General features: G+C 55.8%; 1 protein-coding gene across 1 annotated transcript in view; it reads left to right on the top strand.

Moving 5' to 3' along the window:
* Positions 1-12,575, top strand: part of ENTREP2 (endosomal transmembrane epsin interactor 2) — a gene marked incomplete at both ends in the record, with an annotated part of 402,412 nt that extends 389,837 nt beyond the window's left edge. The window contains 4 exons of the mRNA XM_080691706.1: positions 273-408; positions 8,702-8,777; positions 10,427-10,654; positions 12,259-12,575. Coding sequence (XP_080547832.1) covers positions 273-408; positions 8,702-8,777; positions 10,427-10,654; positions 12,259-12,575 — 757 coding nt within the window. The remainder of the gene's footprint in view (positions 1-272; positions 409-8,701; positions 8,778-10,426; positions 10,655-12,258) is intronic.
* Between the last annotated feature and the right edge of the window lie 5,970 nt (positions 12,576-18,545).

An 18,545-nucleotide genomic window follows, 5' to 3' on the forward strand; every position in this document is an offset into this window, starting at 1 on the left:
TCACTTAGCATGTAAAATTCAACTAAAGATCCCATCAGCTGTATGACTTTGATTGTCATAGACAGAACCATAGAATTCCTTGGGAATGTGTGTGGCTTTCCAGATGAGAAGCGGAAGCTAAATACCGCCTGGCGAATCAGGCTTTCATTTCTCAAATGTGGCGAGCCCAGGCTGAGGGAAACCCTGACTCCCTGAGGCCTTTGAGAGAAACATCGGCGGTTCAGGGGCCTTAATCAGGGAATGAGGATGTGACCGACGGTTCTGCCTTTCAGGGGCCTCCACCTGGACTTTGCTTCTTCTCCCTTCAGCACTTTGTACGATGTGGCCATCAACAGCCCCAGCATGCTGTACCCCGCGGAGCTGCCCCCTCCCTACGAGGCCGTGGTGGGCCAGACCCCTGCCAGCCAGGTGAGGCTGGGGCCCCAGGCAGCCGGCCCCCAGGGAAGAGCTCAGGGAAACTTTGCTGGCCTGCCTCAGAAGGCACCGGGCTGGGCCAAATGGCTGTGTCCTTAACACCCATAGCCACCTTATCCTAAGGCCCGCTGAGGACATCTATATGTATTAGCTTTTCAGAATCACTGAGAAGAGCTGGGCTTCCTAGCTCTGTGCTATAGATGAGGGAGAAGCAGCCGGCCCAGAGAGGGCAGGACCCACACAGATCCCAGCTCAGGCCCAGGAGCCCCAATAGCTGAGCTCTCCCCGGGGTTACCTGGCTTAGTCGCTACAGCCACACATCATAGTTCAGGTGTATCTGAGCTTAAGGCTGGCCGGTGTGGCTGGGGACACAGAGTAGAAGAACCTGGGTACCTTCTAAATTGTGGGTAGGGGGCTGCAGCAGGGGAGCTGGGCCAAAGAACTGAGAATGCGGAGGAGGCTTGTCTTGGACACGGGCCACAGTGTCCCCAGCTTTTTTGCGGCCAGGGGGCTGGAGGCCAGGGGCATGCTCTAGCCACCAGGTGTGTCGGGCCTTCTCTGGGCGGGGGAGCCTGGAACGTAGCAGGCACCGGAAGCACATTTGTGGGGCCTCGGCTTCCTCATCTGACAACTGGGGATCGTAGCACCAAGTTCCTAGGATGAAATGGGATGCCATCCGTAATGGACTCAACACAGGACTCAGAACATGGGTAACATCAAATTCAGCAAAAGCTCGCTGCCTTCTTGAGTGGCATCTCCATCCTCCTGGCCATTCTGGTGGTGGTCACTACATCCGGTGGAATGACCCTGGCCAAGGCAAAGAGATCACCTGGGAGCAGGACAAAGGGCAGGGGGTCTTGGAGTCCTGTGGGGAGGCTCCGGGCACTGGGGTCAGTGACAGCAGACGAGGGAGCAGGGGTGTGTGCTAAACCCCAGCCCTAGCACAAGTGGAGGAGGTCGACCAAGGCATGACCAGGAGCTTGCAAGGGCAAACCCAAGCGTGTCTAGGACTGCACCCCCTGGGGCTTCTTAGCAGCCATAGCGCCACTGCACACGTGTCCATCCCTCTCACTCCCAGGGGTCAGATCAAGCCAGGCCCTCTGCCTCCTGTTCCTACCGACCCCCAGACAGCTGCCCCGTGCAGTGCTCAGACCTTCTGAGGTCACCCAGAGCTCTCATCCCGGCTGGAGGTGCTCTGAAGGCCCCCGTGTGCACAGAACAGACGAGAGTGCGGCCCTCATCCCAGCTGCTGACCAAGGAGGTGCTGACCCTGAGGAAGCTCTGTGGGCAGAGAGGCCCTCAGAGGCCTCGGCCCTATGAGCCTCGATGGCAGTTCAGTGGTTATCACAGGTCACCTGCAGGCTGGTGGTGGCAAGACAGGAGACAAGACATGCTTGCTGTGTGCCCGGCGGAAAGGAGGATGGTGCATTCAGACCCTGATAGACTTGGTGCGTCAGAGGGGACAGCATTTGTCACAGGACTCTCCTTTGGGCCAGAGAGCATCAGGCTAGTCTCATGAGCCCCTCCCCACCCCCAGAACAAGCAGATGAAATGTTCTGAGTGTATCAACAGGATGCAGACGGCAGCCCCAGGCTGGCTCTTTCTTTTTCTTTTTCTTTTTTTTTTTTTCACACATAGCAGAACCAGCCTGTGGGAACTGCCTATGAGAACCATATTCTTTATTGAGGAGGCCAAGCTTGACCCTGAAATCTCATTCCTAGACGTGTAATGACGGAGTGTGTTTGTTTGTTTTTAAGCCAAACAATTCTCTGCCTTTTTGATGTGGTTTGTCCTTCAGCTCATGATAAAAAATAATTTGAATCTGTAGCATTGGTGAAGACCTTTGGTTTCAGGAGGTTTTCCTCACAGGGTGCACAGTGGGCCCGCTGGCAGGGTGCGGGCTTGTATCTGGATGTCCAGGGAGGATCTCAGAGCCAAGTTGGGTGGTTACGAGGCAGACCAGGGTGGCGGGGGTTGGGGATGCCAGTGGAGGGCACAGCTGCACAAGGGAAGGCAGGAGTGACTGACCCCAGGAGTGGAAGGCCACCAGATAGGTGTGCATGGTGGTGACCTCTGGGGTCCTCAGAATGTCCCAGCGATGCTCCTCCTAGGAGCTACAACTTGAGACACGAACAGGAGCAAAATTAGCCCCAGAGATGGTCACTAAAGCCTGGAAGACTGGAGCTGCTGCCCAGGGAGAGGGAGGGGCCACAGAATATCACCAGGGCATGTGGTGGCAGACGGGTCCCCACCCACACGGCGAGCCACAGGGCGGGCAGAGCACCAGGCAGGGCTCCCGCAAAGCCTGTATTTGAGAAGCAAAGGAATTTTGCAGGAAAAGCATTTCCAGGAACCAGTGTTCACAGGGGAAGGCATAGGTCAGGGGCTGCCCAGAGACTGTGGAGGACGGAACGCCAAGGGCCACCTGGCTCCCAAGGACAACCTGCAGGTGACCCCAGGAATCACAGCTGGAGCCGGATGGTGCCAGATGGGGCACGATGAGATGTAGCAAGGTGAGGGCTATGGGGTTTAGACTCCCATGGCATCCCGATCCCCCGGGACTTCTCAGTCCAATCCTGACAGTGGGGTGGCCCCCAGGGTCTCTGATTCAGTAGCTGATTAGGGGAGGAGGTTGCACCCTTAATAAGGTCCCAGCTCCTGACATGCAGGCATGCACTTCAAGGACATCACAAGAGGTGTAGTAAAGAAACGGTGCATGGGAGCTAGAGGGGACTGTGGGTGCAGGGCTTGAGGATGTCACCGAGGGCAGGGGACATGCAGGCCCTCGCTGGGGGGCTGTCCCCAGCAAGCACGAGGGAAAGGCTGGCTGAGGCAGGCAATGGGCATCTCTGCCCTGTGTCCAACAGGGCACCAGGTTGGCCATCAGAAAGTCCTAGAGATCCTGAAAATCTACTCATGGTCCTCCATGGCTGCTTCAGAGAGAGGAGGGCAGCGCTGCCACCCCCCGCACCCCAGGCCAGCCTGCTTACTGTCCTTGAAAATTCTGGCTGCATGCTGGGGACTGACTTCGGCCAACTTCCCGTCCTCCCTGTCATTAGGAGCTGTGACTCCTATTTCCAGACAGGATGTCTGGGTACGATGACTCATGACACCTGTGTGCCCAAGACTGGCAGGTGAGGATGCCACCCTGCTTGGAGTCCTTGGCTTCCCGACATCAAGAACCCCTGGCCTGGACCCCAACCACAGCTCTTCAGAGCCACTGGGTACTATCAGGAACTTCTGGATTTGAGTGCAGCCCCATGGTGCATGCTAGGATATTGATGCACATTTTAGCACGATTCTGTCTTCTCTGAGGAATAGAATATGCTAGATGAACCAAGCAGGGTGGTGCACATCTGTGACCCCAGTACTTGAAAGGCTGAGACAAAAGGATCACGAGATTCAAGGCCAGCCTCAGACACATATAGAGATTCCCAGTGACCTAAGAAGATTGTTTCAAAAATAAATAAATAAATAAATAATAAATAAATAAATTTTAAAAAATGGATCAAGGGTGTAAATTGGAGACAACTCCCCTGGGTTCAATTCCCAGGGCCAAAAAAAAAAAAATGGATAGTAATATTAGTTCTTAGGCCAGTAGTGTATACACCATCCATTCTCCAAACAACTGGGAGTGCTCTATATTGAGATTTCTCTCCTACATCTTTGGTGAGAAGTTTTAATATCAAAGCCTCATCTCAGGTCGGCCATGGTGTTAGCTTGCAAACTCTTACACACTCATTATCCATCCCGCCAGCCAGCCAGCCCGTCTGTCTGTGTGGCCTCCTCAGGGGCTGCCGGTGAGGGAGCGGGACAGACCGCATCTGATGATTAAGGGCTGCAGCCAATTCCATTTGACCCTGTGGTCTAGAAGCACTTTGCAATTCCGCAAACATCTCCGGGAGTCCAGGAGTCAGTGAAACCCATTACAGTCATCACGGGGAGGCTGCGCCTGCCAGCTGCCCCCTCCTCATGGGTGGCCCGTCCCTCTGGCTAGACAGCAAGGTGCTGCCCCTGCACAGCACAAGCCACCTCCCTGGCAAGGAGGAGGTCAACTGCTTCCCCGTGTTAGGACAAATGGCATATAAATTGCCTACTAGCACTTATTTGGATAAAGAGAAGAAGACAGAGTGACAGAAAGGGCGGCCCCACAGGGACGGGGGTCTCACTAGTCCTTTCTTGAGGCTGACCTTGAACCCTTGAAATTCAAATCCTCCTCCGATGTCAGCCTCCCTGGTAGCCGGGATTACAGGTATGCACCACCACACCTGGCTGAGATGTTTGTAATTTGGAAGGAAATCAAGGGTTAGGACCTTGATTGAGATGTCCTTGGACCTCTTCTGCCCTAGAAATCAGCCCTAGAAATAAGCACCCTTTCTGGTTCTTTCTGTGGTTCCAGTCTGTTCCAGAACCACCAGAAGTGATTTTGCTTCTACAGCAGGATAGCTTTTGAGATTTTCCCAGTTTGAGATTCCTGTTTAGATGCCAGGGGATTACTTACGTTGTGCAGTGCTCCCGGGGATGCAGAACCAGGAATTGGGCAGTATCCCCTTGTGTGTGCCAGTAAAACTATGATGTAGCCAAGGGACAGATGAACTCCTACGGGGCTTGGGAGGAAAAGCTGAGCTGGCCATCTACATAGGACTGGGACGCATGTGAGCAAGGGAAGGTCGACCAGATAGCAGGCATGGAGCTGGGAGTGGTGGTGCATGCCTAGAATCCCTGTACGTGGGAGACTGAAACGGGAGAGTTATAGGCTCAAGGCCAGCATCAGCAATTTAGCAAAACCCTCAAAGACCCTCAGCAACTTAGCAAAATTGTGTCACAAAAAATAAAATAGGGCTGAGGTGTATCTTGGAGGTAGAATACCCCAGGGTTCAGCCTCTAGTATGAGAGAGAGGGAGAGGGGGAGGGAGGGAGGGAGGGAGGGAGGGAGAGAGAGAGAGAGAGAGAGAGAGAGAGAGAGAGGATGGATGGATGGATGGATGGATGGATGGATGGATGGATGGATGGTGGGCAAGGCATGGTCAGGAACCAGATGTAGGATCTTCCAGATGTGAAAGAGGTCAGCAACCTAGTCCTGGTACAGGCTTTTTGACCTGGGCTACCCAGCTATGGCTGTGGCATTGTTGTCCGGGTCAAATGACCCAGCAGCGCTTGGGGCTCTGAGTTGGTGACAGGGTGGTGTTCAGGAGGGGAATCTGAGCATCTGAGTGTGAGACCAGAAGTCGTGAGAATGCACTGTACAGGACACAGTCCCACCGTCAAGGCTCTTAGGTGTTATGCGCTCCAAGGAAAGGACCGCTTCCTTTTGCACACTGGCATCTTCAAAGATTGCCCTGAGTATGTGACTCACGCTTCCCATGGTAGCTGAGAATCAAGTAACAGCTCTTCATAATTCTGGTACTAGGTGGTTGACCTCTCCCCGAAGTGAGAACCTCCTTGTAGAACCAGGGCAGCATGCTCAGGTAGGGCTAGCCGTGGCGCTTTCTACAGGAAGAAGAGGGGGCCTTTGGCTAATTTGTCTAAATGCCAGTATATCTTTTGATTGCAGTGACTGGTCATGATAGCATATCCAAGGATTATCAAGCCCAGGTGACGTTATACACACAGCCTTCCCTTTTATTAGCCCTGTTACCCCTCTACTTCTGCAGGGAGCTGTGCTTATGACCCTTTACTGCTGAACTCAAATTTCAACTTAAATTTCGTGCCACAACTACATTTCTTCTGCACCCTTTTCTGCTGCCTTTAGAGTTCGTTGACAGCACTGCATAAAGAGAATAGCGCTCCCCCCTCCCCCGTACCCCAAAGCCCGAGTATGGCGTGGTGGCTTTTGACACCGGGGAAGGCCCAATTCAAATGAAACCCTCCGCACTCAGCTTGGGAGAGAGGCGGGAGACGTGCTCCAGGAGCCGGCTCCTCTCAAAACCAAATTTTCTGGCTCCTGAATCCAGGGAGCCAGAGGGAGGTGAGTGAGGAGATTTCTGCAAAATAGGAAACGAATCCAATTTTCTCCTGACCTTGTCCCACTGTGTATTTTATTTCTCTGGTTTTATTTATATTTCTTTATTACCGGGAGCTTTGTTATTTTCTGTTTTAGGCAGCAGGTTTCTAAGTTACCACTTCACCTCCAATGGGAGAAACAAACCAGAAGATTGGATGGGAGGAGAGAGTTACGGAATGAAACAGACCTTTAGGGCATTGTCCCTTTCTTTGTGATTTTTATGGAATATTCTTGGCAGGGGTTTCCAGGAGTGTGCACAGTATTATATTAGAGCATTAAAAGTTGGAGCAGAGACAACATTTAGGTGCCTTTCTTAGGCAGTTCTCTTCTCTACCTCCCCTCTCTCTCCAAACCCCCTGCCGCGCCCCCACAGTGGGGAGCAGCTCACACCCTTTGTGTGGGTGCAGAGGCTGCAGCTGGGGCCACCTGCCTTCCCAGCCTGGTTTAAAGGGGAGCAATGAAGAATATCAGCTGCCTGATTGAAGTGACGCGGGGTGGAGGGAGGGAGCGAGGGAGGCAGAAATGTAATTACCTGAGCTGGAATCGGACCAAGCCGCAGGGGCCCCGCGCCGCCCCGGCCTCCTCAGAGTTCATTATTTGTGTGTCCCCCAAGCAATTCTGAAATAAAACAAGAAATCAGAAATCATTTTCTGCACTAGCGTAGGCATGGTGGTACCCATCTGCCGAGTGGACTCTGCTTATGACCGTCAAGCACAGGGCCTGGGGAGGGGCAGGATGCCCCGCGGCAGGGTGGGACAGCTGTGTGGACCTGGGCAGAAGCCCTGCTGCCCAGAGGACAGTGCAGGCCACCAGGGCCGGGCCTGGCTTTTCTTTTCTTCTGGAGATTGAATCCAGGGACATGCTACCTTCAAGCTATACCCCAGCCCTTTTATTTCATTTTATTTTGTTGTGACACTAGGAATTGAAAGAAGAGGCATTCTACCTCTGAGCTAAACCCCCAGCCCGATTTTATTTCTTATTTGGAAACAGGGTCTCACTAGGCTGTGGAGGGCCTCCCTAACTTGCCAAGGCTGGCTTCAGACCTGTGGTCCTCCTGTCTCAGCCTCCCAAATACTGGGATGACAAGCGTGCACCACCACGCCCAGCTTCCCCCAATCCTTTTTATTTCAAAACAGGGTCTTGCTAAGTCACTGAGGCAAGCCTCCAACCTGCAAACCTCCTGTCTCAACCTCCCAATTACTAGGATTTCAGATGTGCTCTGCCGCGCCCAGCCGGGGCCTGGCCTTCCTCCTTCCGTTCCCTGAGGCCGGTCTGGGTAGGGAGGAGGTCATTCCAAGAGAGCTGTAAAGACTGGGTCACTGTTGCACGTGAGCTGAGCTCCATAGATAGCTACTGCTCTACCAGGACAAGAGGACACTAGCAGCCGTGGCTACGGCAGCTCCTACCCTGTGCAGATCCAGACCCGGACCCTGAGCCTGGGCAGGGCGGGCAGCCTGGATGCCGCGTCTCCATGCATGGGTAGGAGACCAAGGAGGAGGGAGCAGGGCCGGCTTGGGAGGCCTGGGCGCTCGCTCAGGCTGTGGCCGCTTACATAGTGCCCATTCCATGTCCAGCTCATGCCAGCATGACGCATGTGGAACAGACGACCATTTGTCCCGCAGCCACAGGCTTCCTGGAGCAGAAGCCAGGGGGAGAGAGGGCGGGGTGGGGAGCCTGAGGCCGAAGTAAAGGCAGGGCCCATCCTCTGTCCCACGGTGCCCTGGAGGATCCTGTAGGACCGTCCAGGGTCCTAAACAGTGCCTTTAATGGAAAGGTGAGTAGGTGCGGGGTGATGGGATTGCAAAAGTTCAGAGAAATGGCCTTTGACCTTGGCAAGGGCACCTTCTGCACTCCTGCCTCAGAAATTTGGGGAAGATAGTGGAAATGTACACACATGTCTCCTAGCGCTTCTTGCCAGGAGATGAGCTCTGAAGCCATCTTGGACAGCTGTCCTTCACTGTGCAAAAGGAATTGGCTCCCAGGGAACCCTTGGATACCAAATCTACAGATGTTGAAGCCCCTTAGATAACGTGGAGTATTTGCCTGTGACCTGCACACACCTCCCCGCCTAAGCCATCTGCATGGATTCCGTGTAGTACTTGGTACAGGGAGAGTCCGGTTTTGCTTCTTAGAACTTCTGGAGTCTTCTTCCCTTTTTATTTTCATCCGCAATGGGTTGACTGCGCGGACTCTGTGGATATGGGGGCCTGACTGCGTCGCCGGAGGCTGCTGGGAGGGTTTTCTCAGCGCATCATTGGCCCCCTTTCATGTCTCTCGCTCTAGGTTACAAGCCTAGATCACCAGGTGGCCGAGTCCAGCTCTGGGGATCCCAACACCACTGCTGGCTTTAGCACCCCAGGTAAGCCGAGCTCCCTAGGCATCAGAAGTGCTACGTTTATATTTTTCAAGGATGCCCTTTTCTTCCTCCTATGTTCTTTTCTCCTCCTCTTCCTATTTCTGACTCTTTGGAGGGATGGGATTTGCCTTTCCCTTAAGTACTATATACATTCATGTTTCTTCTCTAACTTGTATTCAGTACGTCAGTATTCCTGGGAGACCTTACACTTTCCTGGGGAAGGTACGCTGTCTCCTCTTCTCCCAGTACCCTTTTCCTCTCACTGGAGGGATAGGGGCTTGAAGAAAGATACTACTCAACTTGGGGTCCACCCTTTTAGGAGCAAAAGTTGTGTATGCGTACAGTCTCCAACTTGGCTATGGCTCAACTTGAGAAAGTTTGACTTTGGGATGGTACAAACGAGATATACGTTCATTAGAAACCAGACTTTCAATGTCGAACCCTCATATTTTCAGTAAGTTACATGATATAGTCAATAGTGTATTATAAAAGAGGCTTTGCCCTACTCTAGGCTAGCAACAGTGCTCTGAGCACATTTAGTTCAGCTAGGCTGAGTGATGGTGTTCCATAAGTAGGTTTAATAAGTGCATTTTCGAGGTACCATGAGTTTATCAGGATGTCACCCTGTTGGAACTCCAGCCCTGCTGGAGCCTGGGTTCCAGGCTCATGTCTTCTAGGCTCCTCCCTCAGAAGGTGGGGGGCTAGACCAGGAGGTTTTAGAGGGGGAGGCTTGGTAGAGGGGGAAGCTGGAAGTCATGTACTTATAAGCAGAGGAGGGGACATGAGAAATGTCAGATGTCTGAACCCAGAGGCAGGAGCCCCAGTCCAGAGCAGGGGTGGGGGAGGTGGTCTGAGGTATCAGGAGAGCAGAGAGTGCACGGGGCATGGTGTGGACATGAAGGAGCTGCCTTCTGGAGGAGCCAGGTGGGTGCGCGGGGGCAGGCCATCCATCCTTCCAGAGGTCACCCTGGGTTTCAGGAAGTGTCGTGTCAGCCCCAGCACGGGGCGCCAGGGTGGCTGGTAACTCAAGACGAGTGTAGGGCACAGTACTGCTTGGGCTTTAGTGTGCACACAGGTCCCGGGATCCTGTGAACACGGGTTCTGATCCAGCCCCGGACGTGCCAGCTCGGAGCTGGCATTGCTGGTTTGAAGCTGTGGTTCTCACATTCAGCGGCCATCCGAGTCCCGTGGAGGGCCTCCCTGGGTGGCTGGGCCCACCCCTGCGGCTCCCAGCCTGTGCTCTGGAGTCTGCCTAGGCGTCTGCATTGCTTTCTTTGTTTGGTTTTATTTTTGGTGTTTCTCTGGAGATGGAGCCCAGAGCCTCCGGCATGCCAGGCCAGCGCCCTACGGCTGAGCTGCGCCCCCGGCTCCAAGCCGGCACGTCTCCTTCCCAGGGTGCTGCCGAGAGTCAAGGCAGTTCCGACCGCTGACTTGAGTCTCTGGTGGAATCTTGGAATGCCTCTTGGGAGACCATCCCGTGTCCCCAGCCTGCAGCACCATACCGCAGCGCTTGGCATCCTGGTTCAGTGTTTCTACGCACCTGAGATTTCAGAGTTTATTCACTTTATTAGGAGTTTGAAGGGCAGGTGCTGTCCCCTCGTCCGGGTGGCTCTGTGGTCACTCATCCCACCCTTCTGCCTGTTATCTTATAGTACCAGCAAGCAGCGTGAGCCTCCCGACGTCAGAGGGGGCCACCTCCCTGGGTCCGAGCCACCCCTCCCCTGACGACACCACGGGCACGCCGACACCGCTGCCACCCGCCCCGGGCCCCCACCACCTGTCCCTGGAGGCTGCAGGCTTGAGCGCGCAGACGCAGCCAAGTCCCGGGCGCATGGCCCGCTCCGCCAGCGACCCCACTTCCTGTGCATCCAGCGAGGCAGGTATGGCTGGCCAAGCCCACCCACGTCCCCAGGGTGCGCCCTGGACACCTCGGGTCTCAGTGACCTCTGAGAGTCAAGACTCAGCCTGGGAGCCTGGGGAATGTGGCCTGGATGTGGGGGGCCCCAGGGGTACAGGTGAGGGAGGGGTGGCCTATAAACCACCTCAGCCCCCACCAGTGCATCACTGTGGCTGGGAGGAAGGCTTCAAGAGCGTGGGCGATGAGAGCTGGTGGTCAGCCAGCCTCAGCTGTGGCCATCAGCTGTGAGTGCTGCCCAGTGCTCCAGGGCCAGGAGGGGCTGGTGACCACAAGCGATGAATGCGGGCAGGTGGCCTGGGGTCTGGGGCCGACCCCAGCCTGCTCTTCTCACCAGCACTTCGCGGCGCCCTGGACCCACTTCCGTGTTCATTAGCGAGTCCGTGGAGTCCGCGGTGTGAGTAGGTGGCACCCAGGGCTGGCACCAGAGTCCCTGTGCCAGCAGCACGGGAATTTATCTTTCCCACCAGCTTCCTCGGGAGTCTTGTGTCTCCTGGAAAAGGACCCAGGCCCACCCTTGTAGCTACTGAGGGAGGTGTCACTTCTGCCAGTAACTTCTGGTGGGCTTTGACTGTAGTCCCGTCAGTGTAGACCTTTGTCTGAAGTGGATTTATAGAACCCTGAAGGAGTCCCAGGGGCTGCCTGCACCAGTCTTGTCTCAGCAGCCATGTGCAGCTGACCAACAAATAGCCCAGATCCCGGTCTGGCGAGGAAGAGGGGGACCCCTGGAAGGAGCCAGGAACCCCCAACAGTCACTTGGCTGAAGCAATAGCACGCTTGCACCCGTAGACTTCGAGGGTACGCCCTCAATTCTTCTCCTCCCCTCACGTGGAGAAAGTGCCACCCAACTTTACTGAACACACCCACCTCTGCCAGTCCCTCCCCAGCTTCACAGCCTCCCTCTGCCCTGTTATGGTGGCGCATGCTGATAATGCCAACACCTAGGAGGCCGAGACAGGAGGATCTCAGGTTTGAGGCCAGCCTCAGCAACTTAGTGAGACCCTATTTCAAAATTAAAATTAAAATAATAATAATAATAATAATAATAATAAAATAAGGCGGAACTGTGTGGCTCAGAGGTAGAATGTGCGTGGGTTCAATCTCCAGTACCACAATGGCTCCATCGTGACTCCTTCAGCTCTGGGAGGCTGCACACCTCGAAGTTAGCACCAGCTTAAATCTTGGCTCTCAGAAACAAGAACCCAAGCGAAAAAACTTGTCCTTGGTAGGCTTCTGTTTTATTTACTTATTTTTATGTTTCATCCATTCCTCCATCCATTCATTTAATTTCTGTTCTGGGGATTAAACCCAGGGTCATTCTACCTCCAAGCCACACCCCCTTCCTTTTCTATTTTTATTTTTTAAAATTTTGGAACAGGATCTAGCTAACCTGCTGAGGCTGGCCTCAAACCTGCCGTCCTCCCATCTCAGCCTCCCAGGAGTACTGGGACCATAGGTGTGCACCACTGAGCCTGACTTCTGCTGACATTTGAAAGAACTTACCAGGTGCCTCTGGTTCAGTTCTGTTTCCAGTTGTTTTCAGATCGTATCTCTCCCCTTGACTTTCAGTTTCCACATCTCGCTCTGCCATGGCTACCTGTCGACACCAGCTCTCACCCCCCAGGGACCCAGTGACCTGGAAAACAGGCCAACAGGCAAAGCCGGAGACCTTACAGACGGTCTCCAAAGAGCGGCCGCGCTCCTTGGTGGACAGCAAGGCCTACGCGGACACCAGGGTGTTGGTGGCTAAGTTTTTGGAACACTCGCACTGCGGCCTCCCTCCCGAGGTGCGGCACGTGGTGGGCACCCTGCGCTCGGCGGTCCCCTCCGAGGAGCACCAGGCGGAGGAGGCCGTCTTCGGTGCTGGAGTCCTGGAGCAGTTCTGAAGCAGCCGCAGGTGTGGACACGGACACTAAGGGGCCCCGCGTCCCGCCTGGACTGTTCTTGCTGGAAGCCGCCATGCTTGATGCACAGAGACCTGTAGTCCAGCCTGGCAGCGGACAGACGGGCACCACCCAGCAGTGTGTTGGGGGCCCGGGCAGGAATCGGTCACTCCTTCTCTGGAAGGGTCTTCTTGGGGACTGCCTCTGCTGCCTGCTCAGGCGTTCAGAACGAGGACTCTCTGGTGTCCTTAGTGGATCTTTGTTTCATCACCCGGCAGCACCTTGAACTGACCAGCATTACCCGAATCCCAGTACAGCCACGGTCGATACTCACATGACGTAAAGACGGGCGTCTCTTCCAAGTCAGGGCCATTAAAGCGGGTGCGCCTCCGTCCCCAGCTCGTGCGGGGTGAGCGGATGAAGGGTGAGCTGGAGTAATGGGCCCGTTTTCCCTTGCGGTACTGGTTGCTCTCCAATGACCCCTTATCCTATTGTGACCAACTATTTCCTTTAAAAGGAAATCGGGAGCCGGGCGTGGTGGCGCGCACCTGGAATCCCAGTACTTGGGAGGTTGAGACAGGAGGATCGCATGTGCAAGGGCGGTATTAGCAACTTAGCGGGACCCTGAGCACTTAGTAAGAACTTGTTTCAAAATAAACAAAACTCCATAATTCCCAGGTTACAAGGCCTTTAAGGGACACACACCTCGTCCTCGGGCCTTCCAGCTGGGCCTTTGCTGGGGGCTGCCTTCCCCTCAGCCTCCCATCTTTAAAGGAAAAAGACACATTACGTTAAGCACCTTTGGGGAGTTCCCCTGGCATCTGACTCATCTGATTGACCTATGGGGGGGAGTCAACATCTGGGGAAAAAGAGCCTTTCTTCCCAGGATGTGTGTCCCTGAGGCGGCGGTAGGTCTGTGGTGACCCGAGCTGTCCCTCCCCCGGCCAGACGGTAGTAGGTTCCATCTGCCTTGAAGACTGTAGACTGGAAATCATTTCTTCCCATAAGAACACCCACTGTGTTGTCAGGCAGGAGCCAGCAGTCCAGCCTAGGCACGGCATGGGTGCCTGAGGGCAGCGGGGGGACTCTGGACTGTCTTGCCCCCACCCCAGCCCCCATTTCCATTCAACATCAGATGCTGCAGTGGCCCCAGAAAAACAGCGTCTCCAAGAACTTTCTGCAGTGAGGGAAATACTTGTGCCTGGGTCAGCCAAAACAGCAGCTACCAGCAGGTGGGGCTGCTGAGCCCCGCCCGCTCTGAACAAAGCAGCTAGAACGCAGAGCCTGGCCCAGGGGTGCCCACCCCTGCGGGTGCTTGTCTGGGGCGTCTCTTGCCTCTGATCGGCCCAGCCTGTGCCTGCCCTTGAGCCCCTCTCCTCATCCCTCGCCCCCACTCTATGCCTCAGCCCCGGGTCCCGCACTAGCTCACATGCCGCTGGGTCCCTGGTGATGGCAGCCGGCGCCGCGTCCTGACTGCTTGACCAGCGTCACTAGCTCCTTCCTCCCCGACGTTACCGGGCTGAGAATATTTAAGTCAGGCCTCGTGCCGGCAGCTTTGCCTTTTCCTCCAGAGACACACTAGAGATGAATCTATGAGCACTTTATTCAGACTATAAAATGGAAACTCTCCCCTCTAATTTTTCTCAAGTGAGGGCTTTTGAAGTCCCCAAAGCAAGTCCCTTTGCAGGTAGAGTTAATTGATGGTTTTTCAGAACAGCCTCCCGTGAGCCCACGCGCAGAGCGTTTCCACCTGATACCCTGCTTACGCCCCTCAGGTGGCTCAGTGAGCCGGCACGCGGCCAGCTGCGGGTCCTGGGGGTCCACACAGCAGTGTTGCCCAGTAGAGCCTTTGGCTGGGCGACAGCTGCACATCTCAGACCTGGCTGCAAGCCGAGCGAGGCCAAGACCTCCGGGGCTCCCGCTCCAGCTCTGGGGGATTTTTGGTGTGGTCAGCTGAGGGGAAGTGGCCGCTGGGCAAGCCAGCTGGTGCCTTGTGACCTTCACTCTGCCTCTCGCCAGCAGGACTTGGCATCTGCCGTTTGGGCTGTGCCTCCCTGCGCGTGTAGGCTTTCCTGCACAATCTCAAGAAAGTGTCGGCCACACCCCACCCGTGCTCGTCCTTCAGAGCCACTCTGTCTTGCAAATAAACCCAGCGGTACCCAACTGCATGCCGCCAGGCCGGATCCTTCTGCCACGTGGAATCGGGGCTGGAGGGACGATGGCCCTCCCTGGCCCATCTTTTCAGGGCCCCGGTGCTCCACATGGGCAGCAGGAAGGGCAGAGTGCCAGGCTTCCAGGAAAGATCCCAGAAGGCACCGGGGCCAGTTAAAAGCCAGGATGGAATACGCTGGCAACTTGGCTCTTCAACTCCAATTCTTGTGCCCCCGGCTCGGTGACACCTGGTGCCCGGGCTCCAGCAGCAGGCTCCTGGGCGCCAGGCAGCGTGTGGCGCCCAGCGCTGGGGAAGCGGGCTCCCTGGCCCGCTCGTGCCTCCTTCCCACCTGGAAGCCTACTCTCCCACTTCTTGTTTCGGTATCCGAACTGTGGTCATTTGAGAGGCGACTCTCTCCCCACTCCAGCTTGGCTGGGTCCTGGACAGGCACCCGGAAGAGGCTGGTGCCTGCTAGAACACTACCCAGGAGCCCCGGCCTGGGCGCCATGAGGGTGCTGAGCGGGTGAGCTGCGGACCCCAGCTCCACGGCAGATACGGGGCGGGGACCACTCACAGGATTAAGGTTTCCTTCCACAGGAGACAGCCTCGGGGATTCAGTGCTTGTAACCAACTCTGTAGCAGAAAGCTCATTTCAAAAGAATGTTCTTTTTCTCCCCTTCTGCTATATCAGCTCACAGACGCTGCTGGGGCAGAGTTGATGGGAAATTGTTTTCAAGCCACCAGAGACCTGTTTGTACAACTGGAATGGTTGTATTTATTTAATGTACCTCAAGGTGTTTTAATAATGACCCGTGTTTTAATAAAAAGTATTTCTGGCCTCTGCGTCTCTGAGGTCTAATTGGGGCAGAGAGGGGCTGAGGGCTGCGGGTACTGCTGGCCAAGAGCGGGGTGCTGGAGGGCTCCGGCCAGGCTCCCTGTGGGCAGCCAGGAGTGGCAGGCACCCACCGCTGCCCGCTGTGCTCCCCAGGAGCCTCCTGGAGGAGCTGCGCTGGGGGAGACGGCGCCCATCCCTCCTCCACCCTGACCCGCAGGTGCCCCTCCCTTCCATGGCTGCCCCACCCAAGGGTTTCTGGAAGGACTGCAGACCATGCTGGTTAGCAAGGGACGACTCTCTCTCTCTCTCTCTCTCTCTCTCTCTCTCTCTCTCTCTCTCTCCCCCTCCCTCCCTCCCTCTCTCCTTCCCTTTCTCCCTCCCTCTTTCATTCTCCCTCCCTCCCTTCTTCCCTCCCTCCCTCCCTCTTTCTCTTTCTCCTCTCTCTCTCCTCTCTCTCTCTCCTCTCTCTCTTTCTCTCCCCCCCAGTCCTTTTTAAAATTTTTTGCTTATTTTGAATAAGGGTCTTGCTAAGTGGCTGAGGCTGGCCTCCAACCTGCACTCCTCCTGTCTCAGTCTCCCCGGTCTGGGGTTACAGGAGTGTTCCACTGTGCCCCACTGGCCTTCCGCCTTGAAGCCTGTTCACGTGTGGTCCAGGGCACTGCAGGAGTCTCCCTGGGCTCCCTGCGCAGAGGCGCCGCCTCCTGCCTTGGCGCAGAGCAGCCCTTCCCATCGCTCAAGGGCGAGGCCATCCCTGGCTGGCAGGCTAGCATCCTGTTGCTTTGCTTTCTGCACTCCAGCGGATTTGGGAGGAGAAAGAGACAGAGACAGAGGAGGTGGTGGTGGGGTTCTTGCTGCCCTTTCTGTTGGAGTTTCCTACTAACGTTTTCCCGTGGTTCTGCCATGCAGCCTGGCATGGGGCAGGAGTTCACTCTGTAAAGCTGGGTTTTTTCATCGAAGCCCCTGGCAGCCAGGGCGGAGCTGAAGCTAGCGCTTGGTGCAGGTCCTCTGGTAACCAGGGGCACACCGCTTGAACTGCAGGTGCCCAGCCAGGAAGGGTGCTTGGGCGGTAGGTGGTGCAGTGCTGGGAAGGCCAGAGAGGAGGGGTCCTGCTTGCCAAAGCCCCCAGGCTCACAGGGCGGGGACTCCTCCATAGGCCTTCTTACACAAGCCCAATTTGCCCCGTGGCCTCCCTCCCGGTGCCAGGGGACACCAGGACCACGCCAGGGAGCATGTGATGGGAGAGGGATGGGAGTGTGTGATGGCAGGCGGGCCTGAGTCCCCGTCATCACCCAGATCAGCTGGGAGAACCCCACAGCACAGGGAGGGCGCGAGGAGGGGTTGCTCAACTTTTCACTTATGAACTCACACACACGCGCGTGCACACACACACACACACACACACACACACTGTGCATGCACGGCTCCTAGAGGTAAAAACCTTAACTCTGGAGAAGCCAAGGTCCCCCTCCCCTCAGTGGCCTGCGGCCGCTGGACACTAACAGGTGATGGACCTGCAACGGGCTCACTTTGACCCTCCTAGTGGGAGTGGCAGAGATGGGCTGGGAAGTTCAGCTGCGGAGCCCTGTCCCCGTTGCCCGCCCCCGCGGGAACCGGGGGTCACTGAGGTGCTGTATGCAAAGGGCAGGCAATCACCCCCCAAATGTGATACGTGTAAAGAAGGTGCCAGAGGGACTATAAACCCACCACGGGGACACCACGTTACTTTCCATGACGGGACGCCGTCTCTGGAGCAAGCCCTGTCGCTGCAGGCACCTTTCCACTCTGGGGATGGCCCCTCCTCTGCAGTGCGGCCCCTCTCCCTCGTGGCCGGATCACATGGGGCCTCCACTTCTCCAAATGAACCCCCTGTGCCCCCCTCCCTGTGTGCTTTCTGTGTGAACGCCTCCCAAGCAGACAAGCATGGATTGAGATTATGCAAAGTGCCTTTATGATCTCCCACCTGTCACACCTGGGGCAGGTGGGTGAGGACCCAGAGCCGGCCGTAACTTGTCGCGGCAGCTGACACTTCCGGCTGCTGCAGGGTGACCTTACTGCCCACGGTCCAGCTTCACAGGAGGGGAGCTCTTGAGGTCTCACCCAGACTGGAGGGACGCTGCCGCCACCGGGCCCTGGAGGCCACCCGGACACACAGGGGTGAGTGAACACACCAGGCACACGGTTCTTCATCAGGGTTTCAGGTTTATTAGTGATATGCGCAAAGTCTTCCTAAGCTCGGCTGCATGCAACACAGGTTTTTCCTCGAATACAGTAAACCTAACGCTTTAGTTACTGCGTGGTAAGGCTTCTTAAGTCACAGTGTATCTTCAAGGCCTGGGCCAAAAAAAAAAAAAAAAAGGGGGGAGAGAGAGAGAGAGAGAGACTTCCAGACAGAAGGACGTCAGCTAACACGGATCGCTAATGAACTGAACCGGAGGATGTGTTCCCTGACCTACCCGCTAATACTGCTCCTGGCGGGCACCTGGCTGGCCAGGTCATCTGCACTCTCGGCAGGCTGTCTCAGCAAGGGCAGGGCAGAGGTGGACTCGTCCAGGTGGGTCTTGTTGGTGGGGGCTCGTGTGTGCAGGTGTGAGTGTGTGGCTAGATTTTTAAATGGGGGAGGCGGTGCCTGTGCCACCGTCCTTGCCCCAGTGGGGTTGTGAGTGTCCCCACCTGGCGGGGAGCCCTGCCGTGGAGGAGCGGTCCAAAGGAGGGTGCCCAGATAAGTTCACAGCAACTCAGGCGACTCGGAGAACGGGAAGCAGGTGTGGTCACAGGTCAGGGGAGACCCTGCAGATCTGCAGGGAGGCTTGCGGAAATAAAAGCCCAAATGGTAATACTTTCTAAATAAATATGGAGGTTTGACGTGGTGACCATCATCCTTTATTGAACTCAGGAACATCTCCTTTCTGGGTAAATACTTACAATCAGACACGTGGCCCCATACTTTTGACGCATATCCCATGGCTTCAGGTCCTCCATGTTCCTA

The sequence above is a fragment of the Muscardinus avellanarius genome (genome assembly GCF_963383645.1).
Source record: "Muscardinus avellanarius genome assembly, chromosome: 3".
Taxonomy (NCBI): domain Eukaryota; kingdom Metazoa; phylum Chordata; class Mammalia; order Rodentia; family Gliridae; genus Muscardinus; species Muscardinus avellanarius.